Source organism: Arvicola amphibius, chromosome 11, assembly GCF_903992535.2.
Source record: "Arvicola amphibius chromosome 11, mArvAmp1.2, whole genome shotgun sequence".
NCBI classification, from domain to species: domain Eukaryota; kingdom Metazoa; phylum Chordata; class Mammalia; order Rodentia; family Cricetidae; genus Arvicola; species Arvicola amphibius.
The window spans coordinates 100,705,780-100,730,706 of NC_052057.2; the positions used below are offsets into that span (position 1 = coordinate 100,705,780).

Sequence of the window (24,927 nt, forward strand, 5' to 3'; positions counted from 1 at the left end):
GCTTAGGCAGGAGGTTGTTCAAAGACTTACCGGGACCAGAGTGAGTTCTGGCCAACTTGGGAAGTTTAGACACACACATACCCCACCAAAAAAGGCACTCAACTCCATTTATATGAAATATGCAGAAAAGATAAATCTACAGAGAAAGAAAACAGATTAATGGTTTTTAAGGACTAAGCAATGGAGTGACTACTTGATTTGTGTGTGGGGTTTCTTCTGATAGAACCGTTTAGAATTAGGAGGTAAAGAGCTCATTGCTGACTACTCTAAGTGTAATAAACGCCACTGAATTGTTAATTGTTAAATGATTATTTTTATGCTATGTTAAGTTTCATCTCGAGTAAAAAGTAAAAGTTTAACCACCCTCTTTTGCCCTTCCCTGGGCTTGGAATCTTCTTTACCGATCCAGAGCAAAAGAAAGAGTCTTCATCCTTGGGGGAGGGGCAAAGGCCTTGTCCGAAGCAGAGCCCCTTGGCGCCCAGTTGTTTAAGCCGCGTGCGCTGGGTCCCACTGGGTGGGCACACAGGGCGGGTCCTGAGGTCGGTGGGCACAGCCGGGGTCCTTGGGGGAGGGAGAGCACACACCCTCTTAGGAGACACATCCGGCCGATTTAAAAAAAAAAAAAACCCACAAAAGTTGGCGATGAACTCAAGAGTAGGAGGGGGTGCCATTCCTAGCACCGTGGAGTCTCCGAAGAAAAGGGCCCACGTCAGTCAAGAGGCTCGCGCTAACTCGTGCGGGTGACTGCCACATACCCGGCGCTGGAAAATGCATTCTTTTGTTGTTGGCGGAGACGGTCCCCTTCCGCAGCTCTCGGGCCAAGGTGGGCAGCGCAGTGGGACCGCGGCTCCGGGAGTGGCGGGGCGGGGGGGGGGGCACTGCGCGGGGCCGCGCTCCCGCCCTCGGCGGCGCCCACCGGAGCGGTAGGAGGCGGCGGCGGCGGCGGCCCGCGAGGGGGCGGCGGCAAAGCGGGGCTTTGTGGCCGCGGCGCGCGCGGCGGGGCCTGGCCGGCCGGGGGCGCGCGGCCGCCCGGCGCCTGCAGCCCGCGGCCCTGCCGGCCGCCCAGCCCGCCAGAGCCGCCCAGGCCGCCGCGCTCGCGCCTCCGCGCAACTCCCCGGGACCCGCGGCCGCCGCGCCGCCGCTGCAGGTAGGAGGCTGAGGCCGGGAGGGCCGCGGCCGGCTGGGGAAAGCGGGCGGAGCGGGAGCGCGGGGCGGGGGGGGGGGGGGGATCTGGCGGGCTCTCGGGCCGAGCCGCCGCGCCCTCCTCCCCGCAGGCCGACGGCCGCCCGCGCGCGCCGCGGTGCCCCGGGAACCCGGCCTGCCCGCCCGCGTACAAAGCGCCGGCGCGCGGGCCTCACAGACGCGGGAGGAGGGGGGGCTCCGAGCTCGGGGCCCCGGAGGCGCTGGAGGAAAAATCCAGCAGAGCCCGCGGTGCCGCTGTCCTCACATCCCCACTGTGTGCAGGGAACTGCGCTCGCCGCTTTTCCGTACTTGTCTCCATTGAGACCCCTGCCTCCGGTCCGATCCTGATGGATAATGGGCTGGGTCCCTCCTTCCGAGGATCTTTGGAGGAAACAGCGTCTCACGTCTCGGCCCGACTGACCTTGGGGAAGCTCCTTTACTCCGAGGCTGCTGGGTTGATGTTTCTATTATGGGGGAGTAGGGTGTGATGTAATAACCACCCCCAGGTACTATTGTGGGAGATAATGTGTATCCGCTGATAGCTAAATTTAAGTACTTCATGTCCCATGCCCCGCGTCCTAAACAGTTGGCATGAATTATTAAATCATCGCACTGGTACTGAGGTAGTTCTGTAAATTGCAAGGAGAATTTTTATATGTTGGAGTAAGAAACAAGAATTTAGCCTCCCTGGATGTTTAATCACTGCAATAACATTTAACAGTTTATATGTTTTCGGTACTTAGGAGAATGGCTTTAGGGTGAAGACAGATCTTTTCACACATTTAAAACTGGAGCTGGGGTATTAGGGCCTGAGCTGTATGTGTGTGTGGGGGGGGGGGGGGAGGTTTAGCATGTCAGAAGAGACCACGAGTGTGTGATTACTCAGGAAATTGCTGCATGTTAATAAAATAGTTCCTGAGTTAGGATTGAGGACAGCTATGAGAGTTTGAGGCCAGAGAGGGCGATAAGGAATGGAGAAAAAGAATTCAGAAACCTGGAGAAAGATGGGGCCATCCATTTCCTCTCCCCACGACTGCATCTTGAGACAGGTCTTTCCTGAGGGGGAGTGGGAGGAGTCCCGAAGAGAGATCAAAGTTGGCTCTCCTTGCTCCTGCAGCTGGGCGGAAGTGTTGAGATGAAACGCGGGCACTGACACCAGGCCTGGCCAAGCTGTGTGCGGCTTAGGATGCAGTGTTCCTGGTAGCACGTTTCGGGAGAAGTAGATACCGGACAGCCCTCAAGGTTGATAAGATGCTTAAAATGCCAATTCTAACTGATGTGAAGAAGGGGTGTTGGGACCTGTCTTCACTTGCTTAAGTGACACAGTGGGATTGAAGAAACTTCAGAGTGTCAGTTTGGAATGGGGAGAACTGTAAGAAAAAAAAAAAAAAGCCAGGAAAACTGCCAGGAAAACTGCAGTAGTTGGACCAGCAGTGAGGCGTGGAGCTGGCCACTTCAGTAGGCGGCTGGAAGTCACCAGCAATGCACTCTGCACTCTCCCAAATTTCTTACCCAGTGTCACCTTTCCCATGAGTGATTTCTTGGATAAAGGTGTTTTGGTTTTAAACTAGGACGCAGAGGGGGACTTGGGGATACACAGTGATGATGGTGAGGGCAACAAGTACTATGCATAGCGGAAAGAGCAAGAGCTTTGGGAGAGGGACACCTTGGGAGCTCATCCGTTTCCCTGCTGTCTCTTCTTACCTTTGTGATTATGGTGTGTGTGTGTGTGTGTGTGTGTGTGTGTGTGTGTGTGAGAGAGAGAGAGAGAGAGAGAGAGAGAGAGAGAGAGAGAGAGAGAGAGAGAGAGAGAAGATGATTTTCTTTTTTCAAGTAGTTGGCAGGAAACTCAACAGTGGTTCACTATATTTCCTGGCCATTAGGAAATTCATTCAAAAACTGTTTCCTGAGCGCTGGTCCTTTGCTGAGTCATATGCTACATGTTGAGGTGCAGAGATGAGTCAGAAATTATATATTTCCTTAGGCGTTTCCCATTCCAGAGAGGGAGATGAGCCCAAAGGGCAAATTATAAAAAACGTGGGATGAAGCCAGGCGGTGGTGGCGCACGCTTTTAATCCCAGCACTCAGGAGGCAGAGGCAGACGGATCTCTGTGAGTTCAAGGTCAGCCTGGTCTACAAGAGCTAATTCCAGGACAGGCTCCAAAGCCACAGAGAAACCCTGTCTCGAAAAACCAAAAAAAAAAAAAAAAAAAAAAAAAAAATGTGGGATGTGCTACTGGTTGACATTTATGATTGACAGTGGGCTTGTAGAAGAGGGGGTCACGTCATTTGCTAGAGACTCGGGCAGTGTGCTCCAATGAGATGAGTTCAAGCCCTATGGCAGAGATTCTAAATGTGCTATGACCACCAACTTCTATCTCATTCATGCTATGGAGTCTTAGCTGTGACATTCTCTCTCTTAAAAATGCAGTGGCATTGTGCATATAGCATGTAGGCTATTCGTTCCGTACAGTCCGGAGACTCTTCTACAGTACTGTTTCGTCCAGCGTCGAATGGGTAGATTATTGAATAGGAAGATAGCAAAAGTAAAAGAATAAATAGTGAATAGCAGATAGACGTAGCTGAATGGCAAAACATCAAACCACAACATCCAGCAGAGATGACTGGGTATAGACCACCTGCGAGAGCAACTACAAGGCTAGATCAAATCTAGGACTTACGGTAGTCAGCTGGAGTTTCCAGTCAAGAGTCCCAGGTAGAGTGGGATCGTCTTCTTGGGTCAAAGAACAAACAGCAGCAGGTTGGGAACATAATAAACTGGGCGTTTACAGCTATCCAATAGAGACGAGCTACAGAAACTGAAACAGTCAGCTGGAGTTCCCAACCGAGTGAATTCTAGGCAAGACTGTCCTTTCTGTCTTCTCCATGGGTGGACTTCCAGCTTCATCTTCAGATAAGCTGGTTGCAGATAGTTGAACTCCTAATCTGTTCTCAAGGACAAAATGTTCTTAATACCCACTGTTGCTTGCTAGTTTCTCCTTTCCAAGGAGAGGGAGTCTCAGAGGAGACAGTGCAGGACCTCCCCCCTCCCAGAGACAGCTTGCACTAAGTAAGAGCAGAGGACAGTTAGCATAATGTACATTGCACTGTTTAAACGCACTTTGAGAGGAAAGTTGTTACATAGAAGCAGGTGTGTGGGCTTTAGTTTAGGCAGGCCTTAGAACAATTCCTGGGAGCTGGTTCTGTTAGGATAGAAATGGGTACTGAATGGACCTTGGAGCAAAGATTACAGGCAGAGGAAGTCTGAAATAAACCGAGCCATGAGAAGCTAGCAAATTAAAGGGCTTGAGGGTGAGTTTGGTGTGATTAGGTTGAAAGATACGTGAGGAGGGGCAGATGGAGGAGGATCTAGAAACGCCCTGAGTGTCTTATGAGGAGTTTGGACTTGTTTTATGACTTAGGAAATGGAAAAGATGTCACAGGGCTAAATAAAGCAGGGCTGTATTTTAGTACGACCTCTCCTGTGGCTGTGTGGAAGATGCATTAGGCATTTAGGAGACCAGTTGCAGACTGAGGTCTGACAGAAGAGACAAACAGTGAGAATAGGGGAGACAGAAGTAGATACTGAGGTAAATCGCAGAATGAGTTTTGGTAACTGCTCGCTCATGTTGGAGAACACGCTGAGGTGTTTGGCTTGAGGAAGCCCCATGGGTATGGTTAAAGTCACCAGATGTCATGAGACTTGCAGATGGTGAGGGAATCATTAGTATGGCTTCAGCTCTCTGGAGGATTGGTCCATATGGGACAGTGATAGAGGAGGTTGGTAGAGAGATGGCAGTGTGTCTGAACAAGCCCTGAGCATCTCCCGTGTGGAGGATGCACACGCAGTGTGGAGAAACGGCTGTAAGAGACCTGTGCTAAGAGCTGAGCATGCTAGCCCTGGGCTAGCGCCCTGGGACCCAGTCTTCTGAAGTGGGAGGATGAAGTGGGAGACAAGAGGCAGGATGGCGTGGAACACCCCCAGAAGGGCACCTTCTGCATGTCAGAAGCACTTCCTGCCAGGAGGGTTTTAATAATAAATCTAAAGGCATTTCAGGGGTGCCGGCGCGGGGGCTGATTTAGGATGAAGCTGTGGAGGAGGTGAAGGAAGGGGTCAGGACTTTTAAGGACACTCATCCAGTTTAAAGGAGGGTTTGTGTGAGTTGGAGGCTGGAGAAGAAGAGGGTGAGGAGTGGGGGCTTGCCTTAAACACAAAGCTGGTTCTAGTCTGAGTCCCACTTGGATACAGATGGCAAAGTTAAACACTTCCACGTCCTATGGCTACTTGGAGAGAGTGGGTAAGGGGACAACACATTAGAAGAAAAAGGTCAGTGTTGATGCAAAGCCCTCTGAAATGAGAGGAGGTGGGAGGGAGGAAAGGGTGTAATGAGCAGCTGTCCTGGGCAGGTAGGTCTGAGCGTGCGAGCAGAAAGAGAGCCATAGTTATCCCGAGGCTCCGAGAAACTGCCGTTTTTACTTCCTTCACGATCTTCATGGTTTTCTCAAGAAATTAGAAAACCACAGTTTCCCTATTAATCCTTTATCAAAAGAGATACTTTGGATAGTAGAACGTGTGACTGTAATTAATAAAAACATACAAATGGCAAGCAGGTGTGTGTCAGCATACATTCAGCGTGTATTTGTCAAGTGTCTGCTGCGTGGTGGACAGTCTTCAAGACGCTGGAGAACTGATCACTGGCCTTGGCTGCTTTACCTGGAATTGCTTCATTTATAAAATCAAAGCTGTCTATGGCCTTAAAGCCAGAAGGACTGTTTGAAGTTCCAGGGCCATTCCATTATTTTGTGCGGTATTGTATTTCATTGGTCCAAACCCCTACTAGCTTCGTGAATAACCAGAAGATGCTATCCCTGTCTCGCAGTGGAATGCGGAAATTAAATGGCAGAAAAGTGACTGTGAACATGGACTGCCAGCCCTGGCTGGGACTTAGAGAGCACCTGCTTTGGTTGTAATGTAGGGAGGAGCGAGAGCTTGCTTCATGTCACAAAATAAGTGACAGAGAGCTCTTAAGTTTTCAGATGACGTGTCAGTCAGCTTCCTGTCACTGTGCCTAACTCTGAGCTAATCAGTTTATAAAAAGAAGAGGCCTGGGTTGGGGGTGTAGCTGAGTAGTGCACACTTACCCAGCATGCATGAAGCCCTGGCTTTAGCCCTTGTACTGCATTTGGGGATTGGAGGATTATTTGGGCTCATGCTTTTTGTTTGTTTGAGACAAGGCCTACGCAGCCTTGGGTGACCTGGGACTCGTTATTTAGAGGAAACTAGCTTTGAACTAAAGGTCCATCTGCCTCTGCTTCAAGAGCTGGGATTAAAGGTGTGTGCCATACGTCTGTCAAGGCTCAGACTTCTTGAGGTCTTCATTCAGTCGGCCCTGTTGATTTGGGCCTATGGCAGGGCAGTGTGGCACGGTGCGAGTACGAGGTAGAGAAAGATTCCTTCCTTAGGCCAGGGAGCAAAGAGAAGATGAGGAAGGGGCTGGAGTTCTGCTGTCTCCTTCAGGTGCTCAGCCCCTGTCCTGAAGTCACCTCACTAGAGCCACCTCTGACGGTTCCAGTTCTTCCCGAGAATGTCAAGCTGGGCACCAGGCTCTAACACAAGGGGCCTTATGATCCAAATCACAGCAGATGGGATGGCAGGGGACGACTTGAAAATACTTCACGGAAAAGGGCACCTTAATGGGACGATGTGAGGACAGAGCTTGGAAATAAAACCATGAAGCTTGAGGAGCAGGCTGTCCGCTCCTTTACCAGGTCCTCAAGAAGCCATTATGTGTGCCAAGCCGTAGATTTCTCATCTATGACAAGAAGAGGTTAGGTGAGGTCTTTTTTTTTTTTTCTTTTTAAAGTTTTAATAAGCTAGGATTTGGGCTATTTCAAAGAATGATCATTTTCAAGATGTTGAATCAGGATACAGAATGGTAACAGATCTTAGGACAGACTGTAACCTGTTGGCAGGCCCCCATGGGAGGTATCTGACAGGTCCCTCTGCCCACCCACGACGTCCATATATCATACGTTACTCCTTTATGTCTCTCAGGCTCTGAGCCTGTTTTGTTCCGCTACTAGTTTGTTTCTAGTGGGCTTTAAGGTTCTTATTCTTCGGAACAGCTCTGTCCTGGAATAAAGTCCTGGGCACATCTCTGCTGCTGTGCCCACATGGCCACTAAGTGCTACGGAGCTCTGTGCTGAGTTACAGTTCTGCGGGACTGCAATCTCTCCACCTTAGGGAACACCATTCACTTGGATGCCAGCTCAGGACTGCCGCTCTTTCGGGCCCTGTGCATCTCAGTGCCTCTGCATTCTCTTCCTCCCGTCCTCTGTGTGTGCAAAGACACATCCTGGTCATGGCGTCCTTTAACACATTTCTTTCTCCCTATGAACATTGTCCCACTCCGGGTGCAGAGCCTTTCTTACCCCACCCCCTGGGGTAAAACTCTGAATTGTCTCCTTTGGCTCTTTCTGAGAAGTCTAACCCATGTGGTCTCTTGTTCACAAGAGGGCAGACCCCCTCTTCCCGTCCCTGAGCAGCCAGGGCACGTGGTCCTTTGTTATGGTGTCTGTCCCTGAATGCCATTCCTTTCAGGCATCTGCTTGTGAGTGTGCTCTTCCCAAGATGTGGGGTTCCACTTATCTTTGTGTCTGCCATAGATTTTAGGACAGTGCTTAGCCTTCTATAGAAGTGCATTCTATATTGGTTAAATTTTATGTGTTGGAAATAAAAGGCTGGTAAGCATATGTTTTATACATTATACAGATCATGCTACTTTGGAAGCAGTTTGAAATGGGGTTAAACAGAAAGAACCACAGTGCACAGATGCGCTAACCTTGCTTCTTACTCACTGCTGGGCTTGGTGCGGGGTTCAGGCTTACTAATCCATCTCGCAGGTGATGCGCTGACCCACCCAAAGATGCACAGCTCAAATGTTGGCCAGCATTTGAGTGCAGGTTCTTGGTACCCCGTATCTTGCTTCGTTTCACCTCGCCATTGGAGCCTGGCTTTTTACTGTCTGACCCGTCGAAGGTCTTCACCCTAGCCCTTCAGTTACCAGGATTAACTTCCAAGTGTGATTTTTTTTTCCTATAAAAGGCAATAGAAACAAAATCTTTGCCATTTCTTTAGACTTTGCTCAAGCCTTAAGACTTAGTTTCACCCTTGGTGGACTTTAACATCACAAATTGTCATTATCAGTCTTCTTTGCTTGCCCTAACAAAATGCTGCAGATTGCGTGGCTTCAGCACAAGACTTCTCCTTCGTAGTTTCAGTGCCTGAGAAGTCCTAGATCAACGTGTTGGCAAGAAAGGTTTCATTGCGAGGCTCTTGTCTTGGTAGTATGCTCACCTGCCCCCCTCCTTTGTCCACAGCAGGAGGGAGAGTGTGCAAGGTCTCTGATGTCTCTGTTAGGGCACTATTCCTGTTGGACCAAAGGCTCATACTTGGGGTCTCATTTAATCCTAATTACTTCTCTAAGTGTCTAATCCCAAAGGCAGCCCACTGGAGACTAACAATTTGGCTTTGGGAATTGGTAACATACAGTCATTCAGTTCACAAAACAGCTGGCTTTCCCTTTTAAGGTGAATGTTAAATAAACTAGTACCTGGTCATCAACTTCTGGTGGTTTAATCAATGTTAGTGTCTTGGGAATTGTGCTAATCGCTTCCTCTTTGTTCTTTTATGGTATTCGAATTACTGTGCTCTTTTATTTAGACCTATCTTCAGATCTTTGCCAAGCCCCAGGGGAACTTTCACTGCATTTGGATTTTGCTGTTTTATTGACCATTTTTACTTTAATGCAGCTTTTTAGTATACTTTAGCACAGCTTTGTTATATGTTATTCTGCATGTGACTGGTGTTTTTATATCTATATAAAATGTACATGTGTATTCACTGTCTACTGGGACCCACTTGCGAGAGTCACTGGGCTGCTGTCGGGTTACAACCATGGTAATATACTCGCAGGTAGAATACTAGCAGAACATCACCCATAAGGAGTTGCTGCTGAGCAGAGCAGGGGGCAGAGAAGACAGCTAACGCTAACGAAAGCTCACAGAAACAGGAAGGCTTGCTCTCTTGCCATCTGCAACCTATTATGGACATTGTGGATTAGTTTTAAGCTAGATTATGCTTTTTGGCCTTGGTATTTGCAATGATACACTTTGCTGGAGAGATCTCTTACTTGGGAAGTTGTTTGTTTGACGAGAACTGTCAGTCAGGTATCCTGTGGGATGCCACCCTACCCCTGGGTGTGGCCCACTTTAAAGCACGGCATTATCTCTGTAGTTGCTTCCAGTTTTTATCAGACAGGCTGGGGAAATTATTTCAGAGTTCTGATTAGACTGAGTGAGGGGTGCTTTCATGGGGGAATGTGAGGGCCCTCAGTTTAAGAAAGAGCAAGGAGGTAATGGAGGAAAGAAGACAGAACCATCAAGTGGGGATGGGCAGAGCAGACACCGCTCCCTAGGCTGCCCTGTCATTGGGCCTTTGCCAGCAGATCACTGGATTGCCCAGTAATTGACATCATTTTAGCAGGAAGTGGAGACCATCTCCAGAGCCGAAATGAGAGAACCAGGCCGAGCAGAGGAGTGTAGGCTTTGCAGACATGTGCTGGCTATGACTCCTGCTTCTGCCACTCACTGTCTCTGTGACCGTGGCAGGTTCCTGGGTCTCAGCTCCTTATATTGGAAATAGACATAATCATTAATTTGTAGAGTTAAACAGCCCCCCATACAAGACTCTTGGGAATCCACAAGGAAACTGTGGGGTGCAAAAGCTTGGGCTTACATCAGAATCCCTTTTAACTTTCTGTTGAACACAACCACATGGCCCAGAGAGGCCTGGTGTTCTACGAAATTAAGCAAAGTAAATTAGCAACTCTGGTTGTACTTAGCTAGTGATTAAATAACAGTTTAGTTAATAGGCTGTTAATGGTTCCCAGGTGTTGGTAATTCTGGGTATTTGCTTTTGAGAGCAGTTGTATAATTTCTTCTGGTACTTAGATTTTTCTTTAACAGAAAAATTGAAGGGTAATGGATGATGCTCTCAAGAGCGATTTAGGGGAAGATGAAATGATATATTGCACCTAAAGCATTCGGTATACAGCCTAACTCACGGTAAGAACTCAGGAAAACTTATCTGCTCTTATTGGGGCTCAACCTGGCCACCCTTAAGGCAGAACTCTGTGAAATTTCAGCACTCCTGCCCCCAACCCTGACCTTTCTTTCCATCACCACCTGATGGCAGCCAGTGGCCCTGCATACGTGGCAAGGAAGTCTTCCTAACTTGCTTGACAAACTCAGCTCTACCAAGCGTCACAGAGACTGAGCCTCAGGGTGTGGTTTGTTTGTCTGAGAGCCAAGATCATGAAACATTAAACAACGAAAAGATGTTTTTCACCTCCACAGTTGGGTAGAATTAGAATGTTCGCGACGAGAACAGAGCAATAGACAGACAGATGGACTGTGTGCTTGCTGTAAGTGGGATGCAGTCAGCCACACAGTCTACAAAGACAGTTTCGATGCTTTCATCTTTTGGGGTGACAGCTCCTTGTCTAGATGGGTTTTGAAGAAATAGTCCAAGTAAGAGGAATATTTATTTAGAAAGTAAGCATATGCAAATATATGCAAATATATAAAATAGCTTTATACCTAACAGGAAAAGTAGAGTGAAAGCCTTTTCATTTGTGAATTAGAAACCTGGGTCCATAAAGCAGCCTTTTTTTTTTTTTTTTTTTTTTTTTTAGAACAGGGAACACACGGGGGCAGTAGACATATTATGTCTCCTGAGGCAGAGGAGTGGCAGAGGTGTGGGCAAGTCAGAATTGGCTCAGGGAACTATTCATTTTTTTTAATAACTCCCATTGTGCCCACTGACTCTGTACAGTAAAAACCACAGAAAGTTGGACATGGGTGTGGCATAAGATAGAGACGATGTGGGGGAGGGCAGCTGTGCAGGACCTGTGTTAGGAAATTTTAGTTTGGGGAAGAATGGATTCTAGGGAGTAGACATATTGATGAAAGCAAAGAGTTAATTTTGACCTGTGGGGAAAAAGGAGCCCTGATTGGGTGTCATTGTGTGACTACTAGAGTACTACAAAGCATGGGTTTGAAAGTTTAAAAGAACCAGGGTCATGACCTTGAAGAAAAATAGCCCCTTATTTAGCTTTGCTTAAGGTCTGAGGCAAACCTACTTTTTGACACGTATTTAGTTGTCTTTGTAATGCTGGTACTCTGTGTGCCCAGTGTGACCGCGAAGAGAGAAGTCTTGGCGGGGGAAGGGAGGGGGCGCTACCCCTCCCTGCAGTATTCCTTCTAAGCCTGACTTCAGATGAGGTGTAGAGCATTGTGGGGGTCCTCCTCAGATTCTGTCGCCCTCACTTAAGGGCAGGTTCAAGACTTTCTGCTGGTCTGGTCTGCTCCAGCCTCAGTCTGATACAACAACAGGATACCCCCTCAGCAGGTATTGTGGGTATGAGTAGCTGGCTTAAAGTTTGGCTTTTATGGGATGGTTTTAAGATAAAAAAAAATATGTGTGTGAACGCACATGTGTGTGCATGCGTGCATGTGTGCGCGTACAACTGTAGAGGCACAAGAAGGTGCTGTCCCCTAAAGCTCAGACTGTAGTTGGTTGTGAGCTGCTCAATGACTGAACTCTGCTGAGAGCTGAGACCTGAGCTCTGGTTCCCTGGAAGAACATGAGGCACTCTTAAAGAGCCCCCACAAGGTGAGATGTTTTTCTTAAAGTCTCAGGCTACATGAGATCCTGTATCAAAATAGGAAGAAAAAGAAAAAAAAAAAAACACAGCCTTTCCCCCTATATTTTTTTATGGAAAAATTCAAATGCACAAAATAATTGAGGAAACAACATAGTGAGCTTGGTATATCTGTCACTCCTGGTGTGGGTGACCTCAGTTCTAGCTATCAGACAACTCCTTCAAGGTGGCTCCCAGTTCTTTTGTTAAGAAGTGGGCAGTTTTAAATGGATTCCACCATCAATATCTTGACGTTTGCCCACTACTCTAAGATCAGAGGCTTAGAGAACATAAAAGGGTCTGGGCTGTGTTGGTCCTTTGCAGCAGGGGATGTTCCAGTGCTCACTGTGTTCTGCAGCTGCTGGGGCTCTGCTGTGTTTGCCATCACTCATGTGAGGAATTCATCTCACAGGAAAACTCTTGTGAACAGAAGATGGCGGCGGGGTGGGGGTAGGGGAGTTTCGTACACATCAGCACAGTAAGGCATTTGTAAAGTACCCAGCACCGTGGAGGAGGGCAGGGTGACTTAAGGAGTCCTGGTTGAATAATTCGAAACTGCCCAAAGTCCAAGGAATAGTCATAGATTGACACCAGGAACACTTGGCTTCCGGGACAAGAAGATCTCAGACTCCCCTGCTGCCTTTGTGCCCCGGGCAGTTCACTTCAGCTTTTCGGCTCTTGCCTCCCTCAGTTGTGGAGAGGAGCACTGGACTGAAATTACAGAAATTGCTTGCTTAAGATTGTAGACTCTTAAGAGTGGCTTTCAGTTGCCAGGCTGTGGTGGTACACTGGAGGCAGGGACAGGCAGATCTCTGACTTGGAGGCCAGCCTGGTCTGCATAGGGAGTTCCAGGTCCTCCAGGACTGCACAGAGAAACTCTGTCTCAAAACACCAAATAAAATAGAATAAATAAAAATAGTGGTTCAGACCCAACGGGTCACAGACTTCGCCTCTCACTTTTTTATTTATTTCTTTTCTTTTTGAGATGTGATCTCACACTGTAGCCTAGACTGGCCTAGAACTCACTGTGGGCTCCAGCTCACAACGCTCCCTTACCTCAGCCTCTGGAGCGGTAGCGAGTGACAGGTGTAAGCTACTGTGCTGGGCTTCTCTGGTTTTGAAGAAGGACCCGAGGTTGCCCCAGTTCATTACCTAGGTCACGGATACAAAACTGAAACCATCAGATATCAGGGCTGGAGAGCTGCCTCAACGGTTAAGAACACTTGTTCTTACAAAGGACCTGGGTTTGATCCCAGCACCCACATGGCAGCTCACTGTTGTCTGTCATTCCAGTGCCTGGAGATCCAGCACCCTCTTCTGACCTCCCTGGGCACCAGGCTTGTCAGTGGTACATAGACATACATATAGGCAAAACATACACAAAAATAAATCTAAACAATAATTAAAATAAAAATATCAGATATCCAGGAGCAATGTCTTTATGAGTCTGAAATCTTGGTAGTGCTTTTATATATATATATAACTTGATCTGTTTGATTAGACAGTGATCTCCTCTACCTTCATCTGTGCCAAAATAAATAAATACATAAATAAGAAAAGGAAACAGAGTAGGCTGTTTATTTCCCAAGCGGCCTAACTAACCAGCTTCTTCCATTAAGCAGAGATAAATTAGAGAACAAAGTGATAAGTGGGTGCCCGGAGACTCCTGGGAAGTCGGCTTGGAGAATGTGAGATCCCCTTCTCAGTAAAGTTCTGGACATCTTCCTGTGCTCGCCATTAGTGAAAAATAAGTTACTTGCCCCATTATAAAGAAAGGAACCAAGTTAGGGACTATAAGCCTCGGTGATTTGTGCCATTTTTATCGCTAGAATTGGTAATTCTTTCTTCAAACTTCCCTTTGCAGGCTAGCTAACAACCAGGAGAAACAGAGCGGAAAATGCAAAACAACGAAATTATTAAACCGGCCAAATACTTCTCAGAGCTGGAGAAGAGCATCTTGCTTGCTTTAGTGGAGAAGTACAAGTATGTGCTGGAGTGTAAGAAAAGCGATGCGCGGACTATCGCCCTCAAGCAGCGCACCTGGCAGGCGCTGGCGCACGAGTACAACTCCCAGCCCAGCGTGTCGCTGCGGGATTTCAAACAGCTCAAGAAGTGCTGGGAGAACATCAAGGCTCGGACCAAAAAAATTATGGCCCACGAGAGAAGGGAGAAAGTGAAGCGCAGCGGGAGCCCCCTGCTGAGTAACCACGTCCTGGGCAAGGAGAAGATCGGCAGCATGCTGCCGGAGCAACTGTACTTCCTGCAGAGCCCGCCCGAAGAGGAGCCGGAATACCACCAGGATGCAGCTGCTCAAGGTACTTCCCAGGCAGTGGGGCTACACTGGCTGGAACAGTTTAACACTAGATTTTTTTTTTTTTTTAAAGACTTACTTATTTAACGTATATGGGTGCTCTATCTGCATGTACGACCTTGTACCAGAAGAGGGCATCAGACCCCACTATAGATGGTTGTGAGCCACCATAAGGTTGCTAGGATGAATTCAGGACCTCTAGAAGAGCAAAGAGCAACCAGTGCTCTTGACCAGCCAGCTCTCCAGCCCCTTAACACTGCAACTGTAAAATGCTTCAAACATGTAAGAAATGTTGATATCAGACTGGGTTGTTACACAGGGCCTTCGGAACAGAAGTTCCGATTTTTTTTTTTATTTTTATTTTTATGCAGAGACGATTATAGCTTAACCATAAAGAGTGCATGTGTATCATGCTCATTAATGAGGTATTCTGATTGCTTAGCTCAAACCATGTCTGTTTTATTAAAGGAAATTTGATGGAGATTCCTGTTCGTTCACTCGGTCTTTTAAAAAGCTGTTTTTGAGAAGCTACTGTTAGGTCCTGCTTTAAGTCACTCAAAAGGCCGTGTTAAATGAGTAAACTATTTCCAATTTAGGAACAGAAGCACAGGATTAGCGACTCGAGAGATGGCTCAGTGATTCAGAGCACTTGCTGCTCTTACAGAGGACCAGAGTTCAGTTCCCAGCACCCACGTTTGGCAGCGGACAATTGCCTGTAACTCCAGCCCCTGGGAATCAATACCGTATTCTGGTTTGTGTAGGCATCCCTATGCTCATATGCAGAGCCACATACATTCATATACACACAAAGATGAATTAAAGAAATATATATACATATTTCTTTAATATACATATATATTAAATATATGTATATATACACAGGGTTTCTCTGTGTAGCCTTGGCTGTCCTGGAACTCACTCTGTAGACCAGGCTGGCCTCACTCACAGAGCTCTACCTGCCTGTGTCTCGAGAGTGCTGGGATTAAAGACGTGCACCACCATGCCTGACTAGAAATATAAATTTAAAAAGATGCATACAAAGTACAGAGACTAAATAAGCAAAACACCGTGTTAGCATTCACTCCAGTTCTTACCAGTATTCTCAGTCGCTGTAGTATTGTGACCCAATTTTCTTATTTGTGTCATTCTAGGGATTTAGAGAAATTCTAGGAATGAAAGTTAAATTTTAACATACTCCTCTTGAAAAGAGCAAAAAAAAAAAAATGCCACATATAATTCTCAGGGAAGGAAGAGACTGTCTGCAAAGATGTGTGGTTGGTTACCCATGGCTTCAGAGGGAGAAATGCAGATAGATAAACTTTCAACAACGCCCACCTCTTTTAAGACAGGAAGTGGCACCTTTCTATAAAAGGTCATTGCAGTTTGCAGAAGGTACGTCAGGGAGCAGAGGAAAGCTGGTGGGCTTGCTACGGGGCTGCACAGAGGTGCTCCAAAGCCCCGCAAGCACTTGCTTAGGAAATCTGGGTCTTACTTTGCAGAACACTGAATTCAGTGTCCCCAGAGTAGACAGATCTCCGAGAGCCTGGCTCCTGTTAATTAAAAGTCATAAGAAACTGTTAGAAACCAAGAATGCTGTGTAGAGTGAGAAAGGTAGTTACCATGTGAGCCAAATACGTGCTTTTGATTAACACATTTCCCCCTGTGGGTGGATCATCCTAGGAAGTTAAATTACGGCCCAAACTTTGCTTGCTAATCAGTTGATTAAGTCCAGGCTAGTAGGCTGGGTGAGCACTGTGGTCAGTTGTCATGAACCTCATGTATCATTTCATGGCATAGGAGACTGATGTCCGGGTTTTAATTCTCCAGGTCCCATGCCAAGCTAACTCTTGGCAGAGACAGTTTACGTGGGCACCGCCGGTTCTCTTCTCCCTCCATGCTGCTTCTGTGGGGCATGCGCCTCCTTTGCTGGTGTTTGAGGCTCCCGTCACTCTGCTGCAGAGCATTCAGACAGTGCAGCCGAAGGCTCTGGGAACGGAGGAGCTGGGTTAGCAGGGCTGACTTTCCCCGGGTCCTGGTTCTGGGAATGGAAAAGATGAGTTAGCCGTGCTGACTTTCCCCGGGTCCTGGCTCTGGGAACGGAGGAGATGGGTTAGCAGGGCTGACTTTCCCCGGGTCCTGGCTCTGGGAACGGAGGAGCTGGGTTAGCCGTGCTGACTTTCCCCGGGTCCTGGCTCTGGGAATGGAGGAGCTGGGTTAGCCGTGCTGACTTTCCCCGGGTCCTGGCTCTGGGAACGGAGGAGATGGGTTAGCCGTGCTGACTTTCCCCGGGTCCTGGCTCTGGGAATGGAGGAGCTAGGTTAGCCGTGCTGACTTTCCCCGGGTCCTGGCTCTGGGAACGGAGGAGCTGGGTTAGCAGGGCTGACTTTCCCCAGGTCCTGGGCTGTGCTGAGGAAGACGCTCCTGTGAGTGCCAATTATTTAGCAAATGTGTGTTCTAGATTGTTATGTGTCAGTTTTGTATCTATTCTTTTTATGGTTTTAGTTCTCCTTCTATCATGTGACTCCTGGGGACTGATGTCAGGCTTGGTGGCAAGTCGTTTTATCCATGAGCCATCTCAAGCCCTTATTGGGTTATATTTGGGAAACAACACCCCCCCCCCCACGCACACACACTTTTAAAATCTGAGGTAGGATCTAGAGATTTCATCTCGTGACCTTTTTTAAATTTCAGATTTAGTCTCATTATGTAGCCCTGGCTGGTCTGGAACTCTTTATGTAGGCCAGGCTGGCATTGAGCTAATAGAGGTCTAATTGCCTCTGCGTCCCAATTACTGGAACTAAAAGCATACACCACTATACTTGGCCAAAATATGGATCCTTGATGCCCTTTCTGTAGTGGCGTTTGCTAGAGACTCATTTGTAAGACATTTATTAAGATTTGTTTGATTTTACACATATGTGTGTGACAGTGTATGTATGTTTGTATATACACCACACACATGCAGGGTACCTATGGAGGCCAGAGAGGGTGTCAGATCCCCCGGGACTGGAGTTACAGGCAGTTGTGAGCTGCCTGATGTTGGTTCTGGGAACCAAACCCTGGTGCTTTGCAAGAGCAGCGAGTGTTCTTATTACTGAGACATCTCTGCAAGTTATTTTAACTTAGATACTTGTACATAGGTCACACTGGAGGCATCCCTGTTTGCTGGCATTTGTTAAAATACAACCAAAACTCCTGCTTCCATGACAGACCTGAGAGCAGTGAGCCTTGGCATGCCCAAAGTGATGCTAGCACTAATAGTTGAGGGACTGGATCTCTTTCTGCAATTCAAAATGGCTTTGGGGTTTTTACCCATTTTATATTTCAGTTTACTTTGGAGAAGTCAGGGAGAAGGTCCTGCAGAGATGGCTCAGTGGGTACAGTGCTTGCTGTTCAGAGTCCAACAGCTCCACAAAAGGCCAGCTGTAATCCCAATTCTGTACGGAGTGGGGACAGGAGTCACAAATCCAGCTCAGGTCCAGGGAGACACCCTGTCCCAAGGGAATAAGGCAGAGTGATGGAGCAGGGCATCTGGTGTCTTCCTCTCTCCTAGACGAGATGTGCACATGTCGTATATAGCTGGAGGTTTCTCATCCCACAGGGTCCCACAGCTGCTTTTAAAATAACCACTCAGAGGCTTAATATTAACTGTTTGACCTATTAGCTCAGGCTTATTATTAACTAGCGCTTACAGTTTAACCCATTTCTATTAGTCTGTATTTTACCATTAGGCTCCTCGCTTGTTACCTCACATCTTGCTTCCCCAGTGGCTGCTGGCATCTCCCCTGACTCTGCCTTTTTTTCTCCCTCTATCTCTGCTTGAATTTCCTGCCTAGCCATTCCATAGGCCAAAACAACTTTATTAACCAATGGTAATAAAACATATTCACAGCATACAGAGGGACATCTCGGCATCCCACATCACATCTCGCAGCTCCCTTTCTTCTTCCCTCCTTCCCTCCCTCTCTCTCTCTACACACAAGTGGTAATAAAGTTAAATAAACAAAAATGGAAGGGGTAGGGAAGCTAGCATTATTAATGATAGTTTCTGCAAATTGGTACAGAAAAAGTTAGAAAATGTAAATACCTTGTGTGTTTTTGACACATGACTGTGTGTGTTGCTTTTGTATCTGTAACTCTGTAGTGTCTAATACAGAAGCCATGTGGCAGGAGGCTAATAAGCTGTTGAAATATGAGTAGACAAAACTGAGATGATCTGTAATCACACGCACCACATTTTGAAGCCTTAATATCACAAAAGAACCTCATCAATAATTTTATGTTAATTACATGTTTAAATAAGTTTTTAGATGACACTGGATAAAATATATCACAAAATCAGTGTAGCTTTTGTAATGTGGGTGTAAGCACTCAGAGTTACTCATGCAGTTTATAGTCTCCTCTGCTGATGTGCTGGAGTTTATTATAGAATGGTAAGCAGGATGGAGTTTAACAGATTCCACTAGAGGCCTCCCTCAAGCTATGTTATTATGGGAGATGGCATCACAGTATCACTAACCCATGGATGTTCATGGCTTTGTCGAAGAGTTTCTTAACATGTTCAGCAGTGTTTGAACACAGTGGCCTTACCATTTTAGAAATATACTTAAGGACGTATTCATAAGAAAACCAGTGTTTATCCTGTAGGCACTGGCTCCTTATCACAGTTTCCAGTGTGCAGACTCTGTGATCTGTGATAATTATCCTTTTTGAAGAACAGGTGTGGAGAGGTGGCCTAGTGGGTAAGACGACAGTTGAAATACATTAAGATGATTTATTTCTTTAATTGCATTTGTGCTTGCCGCAGCCCATGTGCGAGGTCAGAGGACAACTTGGAGGACTGGGCTCTATTATTTACCACATGGATCCTGGGAATCCAGTTCAGGCCATCGGAGTTGGCAGCAAACACCTTTACCGACTGAGCCATCTCAGTAGTGCCTTAAATACATTTAAGAGAACTGGGCATTTTTAATAGCAGCCACACCGTTCATGAGAAGTTATATTTAATTTTTGCATTGTATCTCTATTACGAAGCTTTCATGGAGTCATGTGAACGTTTCCTTCTGAGTCCCCTTTTGCTGTTGAACCCAGTCCTCTTCTAGGTGTGAGCTCAGGCACAGAGGACCGCGACGGACTTCCAGTCGCGGCACACTTGCATCCTCGGTCTGTGCAGAGCTCCTCTAGTGTGTTAGCTGTGTGTGTTCCCTCTCACCTTACTCATTAGTGCACACATTGCACCTGCGCTAGAGTGGGTCTGCCTTTGCTTTCCTCGCCTGGAGGAGCATGTGTAAGACCCAGGTCTGTTGTGTGTAAGCCCAGCCTTTTCATTTTAGTTGAGATGTAAACTCCGTTTGTACAGCCACCACATCTCACTCATTTCCTCAGGCATCTTTCCTTCATTCTGCACAGTTTTCTTCTCGTCTGTTCGTTGCTGTAGTAGGCTTCTCCTGAGAATGTTAAATTTACTCAAATTACCCAAGTGATAGAACACCCTCTTGGCTGAGTTCTCAGTCCCAGAAAAGTCTTCCCACTCTTTTTGCATAGAATTGGGCTGTTTTCTATTTCGGGTGGCATTGTTTCACCTGGGAGAGAGACGGTAGGGTATACATTTGCAGCAGGCTGCTATTCCCAGGCTAGTCTTTTTCCAGTGAGGGATCGCTCAACCTGAGTCCTAGCATCTATGTATAGGTGCTAATATTTTTTAATTTGCTTGAAAATTACTTTATTGGTCTGTCTGGACTTAAGTCCTGTCTTCCTCCAGTCTTCTTAAGAGGTCTGGCTGTTTTCCTTGGAATGCGTATGGCGGCACACATCTTAAAAAGGAATCATTTCTTTGCTCACAGACATTACAGTGCTATGATTTTTGTTGTTACGCGGGCCTGGATCAGAGTCCTGGATTTTCATGTTGCCAGATGGCCTTGGACGCTAGATTTGGTTTCCTGGAGTCATTGTGTCCTCAGAGGCTGTAGACGTTGATTGAAGGACTGTAAAGCACCAGCAGCTGTTGTGGTGCACGGGACGGCCGCTGCGGGCACTGCCACCATCATGTCCCTGAGGCCTAGGATTGTTCAGATAAAGGGGAATATCTGAGAACTGGAAGTTTTACATTGTGAATGGGTGAACTTTAAAGGCGCATGGGCGTGGACTCGAGCTGTGAGGATATAAATGTCTGTTTTCAGTCTTCAAAATCAAAACCATTTTCAGATCTGAGATGGGAAAGGAAATGGGAGGTAAGGTGGTTGAGCCTCGCATCCAAGGGCCTCTGCCCCAGTGTAGCCCTTCCCATTCCTGTCTCCGTCCACATGCATTTATCCAGTGCTCCCTGCTGTCCCAGGCTCTGCTCTGGGCTCTCTCTACACGTGAGTGAAGTGAGAGGCTGTTTCTCCCTCCAAAGAGCTGGAGACCTGAGCGGAGGGGATGACCAGAGACTTTTTTCTCCTTTCTTTTTCTTTGGTTTTTTTTGGAGGGGGATATTTATTTTTAAAGATTTGTTTTTATTTATGTGTATACGCATTTTGCTTGCCCGTATACTATATGCACGCAGTGCCCACAGAGGGCATCAGATTCCCCTGTAATCAGGGTGCTGGGAGTCAAACCTGGGAGCTCCAGAGGAACCACAGGTGTTCTGAGCAGCCTAGTCATCTCTGCAGCACCAGATATTAGTTTTGAGACAGGCATCTGCTATGTAGCCTGTAGCACGATTATTAAAAACCCAGAGACAGATATTGGGGTTCGAGCTGAAGATCAGAAGAGCAAAGTAGCCAAACCACTAGAGAGCTCTTACCTCTACCAAGGCTCAGACAAAGGGGCGATCTTGTCCTCAGTGTGACTGCAGACTTCGTGCTCTCCACCAGACCTCAGACTACAGGGAACTCTTGTCTTCTCCTGCCTTAAACACCTCTCTACCCAGCCACATCACTCCTGCCCCAGCCTCCCTAGTGCTGGCCTTAAAGGCGTCTGACTCCTGAGTGCAGGGATCACCTTTGTGTGAGTTCTAGTTCCCTTTTTAGACAGATTCAGTCTCCTGTAACCTAGGGTGGCCTTGAACTCACAGAGATCCCTCTGCCTCTGTCTCCCAAATCCTGGGATTAAAGGTGTGTGCCACCACTCCCTGGCCTCTAGTGGCTTAGCTCTGCACTCCGATCTTCAGCTTTATTTGTTAATAAATAAAATATTGCTATAGTAGCCCAAGCTGACATCACACAGGTGAACCTCCTACCTCATTCTTCTACATGCTAGGAGACAGGCATGTGTAATACCTGGCTTCAGCTAGTGCCAGGAAGACAGAGAATTTGCAGGAAGGACACTGAGTCCCGGTGAGAGCTGCTGGACTTGGTAGGAGTACTAGGGAGACATTCTCACTATCTAGATGATACTAAAGTGTTTGATGCCCCCCCCCCCCCACCCACCGGACTGGAGAAATGGCCCAGCGCTTGAGTGCTTGGGAACATTGGCTGCTCTTCCAGGTGACCTGGGTTCAATTCCCAGCACCCACATGGCAGCTCACAGCTATCTGTACCTCCAGATCCAGGGGATCTGGCACCTTCACACCAATCACATAAAGTAAAGTTAAATAAATTATTTTTAAAAAGGGTTTGTTTTCCTTCTCTACCAAAAATTTCTGTATTTCAGATTTCTGCATTTTCTTTAGCCTTAATTAGAGATTCCTTATGGCTGTTACCCCACCCCTCGGAGTGGAGCCACCCCAACAGGAGTCGTCCCCTTCCATTAGCAGAGCGTAACGAATTAGGTTTCCCCCAGCAGCTGTTAACATTCCCAGCATCCCCTCTTCCAGAGTCATGTACTGGACATATCATGTAATCAATTTTGTTAATAAATTAGTATTACTTTTCTCTAAGGAGAAGATTCTCATTACCGAGAATGGAGAGCTTCTCAAGACGGTCTTGGCGTCTCAGCTAGAGATCTCCGTGGGGGGATGCCGGAGGTGCAGAGAGTGCTTACCCACTATGAGAAAGTCCTGGGTTCAGCTCCTAGCTTCACAGGAAACCAGACCTGGTGGTTTGCATGCCTGTAATCCCAGCCTCAGGCAATGGGGTGGGGAGTAGAGGCAGGAGGATGAAAAGTTAAAGGTCATCCTCAGCTGCACAGCAAGTCTGTGCACGGCCGGGGATGGAGGCCCTATCGCAAACAAGCAAACAAACAAAAAGATCCACGAGCTATTGGAGTTAGTGGTTTTCTTATTGACATTCTCCAAGACTAATATTATAGCCCTATAAAAATACCAGTGTACACACCGCATCTACAAAAGGAACCTTTTTATGTCCGTGTGCTCTTTTCTTTGTGTATCCAGGCCAATAAGCATCACTAGCCATCCACTGGGTACCAAGGAAGGTAATTAGTATCCACGGGTAAATGAAATGAGCAAGGCCTGGTGCCAGAATAGAACACTGTGTGCTGAGTGCCGATGAGGAGAACACTTACGAAGGAGAGGTCTGAGGTTTCAGAACAACCAGTGTTGGCCCTGAACCAGCAGGGATCACAGAGGAGGTTGAAAAGGAGAAACTGGTGTGTGGGAGGGATAAGTACTGAGTCTAACTCTAAGTTGTGGGGATAGTGAGACACAGAAGCATGACTTCAGAGAATGAGTGTTTGGGGTAGGACCCAAGTGCACACGGGAGAGTGAACCAAGGAGGGAAGCAAGGCTGGGACCAGATTATGACGTTAAATTGACAATAGAGCCAGAGATGGGGACCTCGGGAGAGGGTACCGAAAGGGGGACAGGTGAATGGAACAGGAGCCTCTGTACTCCAAGGAGACTTGAGAGGAGCAATCAGGGAGGAAGGCGGCTGTGAAAAGCACTTAGGGGAGCGTAATGGAGGAAGGGGATTTCAAGGTTTGTCAGGTGCTGAGGAGAGGGTAAGGGAGCCGAGCACTGCCTCCTCCCCACAGTGCTGGGGCTGACGGCAGATGAAAGCAGGATCTCTGACTCCTGATAGGCAAGTTCTCTGACCATGTCCTGTGATGCCCCAGTGACAAAGTGAGGCACTTTATCAAAGTCGGGTGAGGTCAGAGGGCCGAGTGCAGACCCTGCAGTGAGGGTCGCTGCTGTCTGGGATTGGACTGACGTTTTTCTTCTGCCTGTAAAGTCTTCTAACATGTTTCCCACTACTGTTTTTTTTTTTTTTTTCTGTTATTGTCTCCAGAATCCTTTGCTGCTTCAAACAGAGAACTGTGCGACGAAGAGAAAGAGTTCGTCCATTTTCCAGTGTGTGAGGGGACCTCACAGCCAGAACCTTCGTGTTCAGCCGTCAGAATCACAGCCAATAAGAACTACAGGAGCAAAACCACTCAGGAAGGTGCTTTAAAGAAGATGCACGAGGAGGAGCACCACCAGCAAATGTCCATCCTCCAGCTGCAGCTGATCCAAATGAACGAGGTGCACGTGGCCAAAATCCAGCAGATAGAGCGTGAGTGTGAGATGGCAGAGGAGGAGCACAGGATCAAGATGGAAGTCCTCAACAAGAAGAAGATGTACTGGGAAAGGAAACTACAAACTTTTACCAAGGAGTGGCCCGTTTCCTCCTTCAACCGGCCCTTTCCCAATTCACCCTAAGACTGGGGGATGGCTCCCTTGTAGTTAATGTGTGTTGGCAAGGCAAGTTGGGGATGGGACTTTGGCGGTCGGTAGCCTGTAACGGAGCAATGCCTAGGAGAATTAGAGTGGTAGTAGTCACTTATTTAAGACATCATTCAGGTAAACAGCTGCGTCCCATGTACCCCTCACGTGGCCAAGAAGCTGGTCCAGTCTCTGAAGATCACCACTATGCGTGCTAGAACTCACTGAGCGTCATGTTTCTTAATTAGAATTCGTAGAAGAACCATGTGTGAGTGTTGTATTTTCTTTTCTTTCTTTCTTTTTCCTTTTCTTTTTTCTTTCTTTTTTTTTTTTTAACGAAACGCAAGTGTGATAAAAAAAAAAAAGGGGTTTGGCTGGTGATTTTTACTTTATTTTTTAGTATGTTTGTTTTTTCAGCTGACAGTGGAGCTTTTGCCCCCAGATTGCTGGGCAGCCCCCCCCCCCACTGTTGAGGCTGCCCTGTGCGGCTGTTTCTCCACCTTCTGGGTGTCACTCTCCGAGTGAGGATGTCCGGGAAGCCCAGCCTTTGGAAGGGCATTTCCTAACAGGGCTCACAACTGCCTTTTAAGGCTTTTCCCAAAGAGGCTTTCGGAGGAGTGTCTCCCACAGTGGTGGCTTTAGTAGAAGTAGGGATAGAACAACTTTGAGGGATTCATGTTCAGTTAGGTTCCTACATCCTGTTTGTTTTATTAAAAATGTCTTAAAATGTTACAGTACCACTGTGTATGTTTTTAAAGGTGCTGCCATCCCAGCCCAGATCCCTCCCAACTTTTTACTACTGAGTGAATGGTTGCGCTTGAGTCGTTGCCCTGACTTTGGTCTCTGGCCCCCTTAGGAAGGGCCTGTTCTCGCTGCGCTCATCAGGGCCTTAGCTGATGGTGATGCTGTGTTGCTGGGGTTGCACATCAGCCAGGATTAGGCTTTGTAAGGATCTGTTACCAATGTATTTGGAGATACAGATGGATAAATGGTGTTTTGATTGAGCTGTGAGGTTTCTGTTGTAGCCTAATGTTAAAAAAAAAAAAAAAAAAAAAAAAGCAGAATGATCCTTTAGATCCTTTAGAGTTTGGGGC

The 24,927-nt window shown here is 47.3% G+C and overlaps 1 protein-coding gene across 1 annotated transcript; it reads left to right on the forward strand.

Moving 5' to 3' along the window:
- Positions 1-694: 694 nt before the first annotated feature.
- Msantd3 (Myb/SANT DNA binding domain containing 3) lies at positions 695-24,133 on the forward strand. Its single transcript, XM_038347527.1, has 3 exons — positions 695-823; positions 13,810-14,260; positions 23,421-24,133. Exons 2-3 carry the CDS (start codon positions 13,843-13,845, stop codon positions 23,828-23,830), a joined length of 828 nt encoding a protein of 275 aa, XP_038203455.1. The 5' UTR covers positions 695-823; positions 13,810-13,842; the 3' UTR covers positions 23,831-24,133.
- Positions 24,134-24,927: the final 794 nt, after the last annotated feature.

What these genes read in the sequence shown, in the direction of transcription:
- Msantd3 (XM_038347527.1), top strand. Translation starts at nt 13,843, where the DNA reads ATGCAAAACAACGAAATTATTAAACCGGCCAAATACTTCTCAGAGCTG. An exon ending in CCAGGATGCAGCTGCTCAAG is followed by an intron (nt 14,261 to 23,420) that starts GTACTTCCCAGG and finishes TATTGTCTCCAG; the next exon opens with AATCCTTTGCTGCTTCAAAC.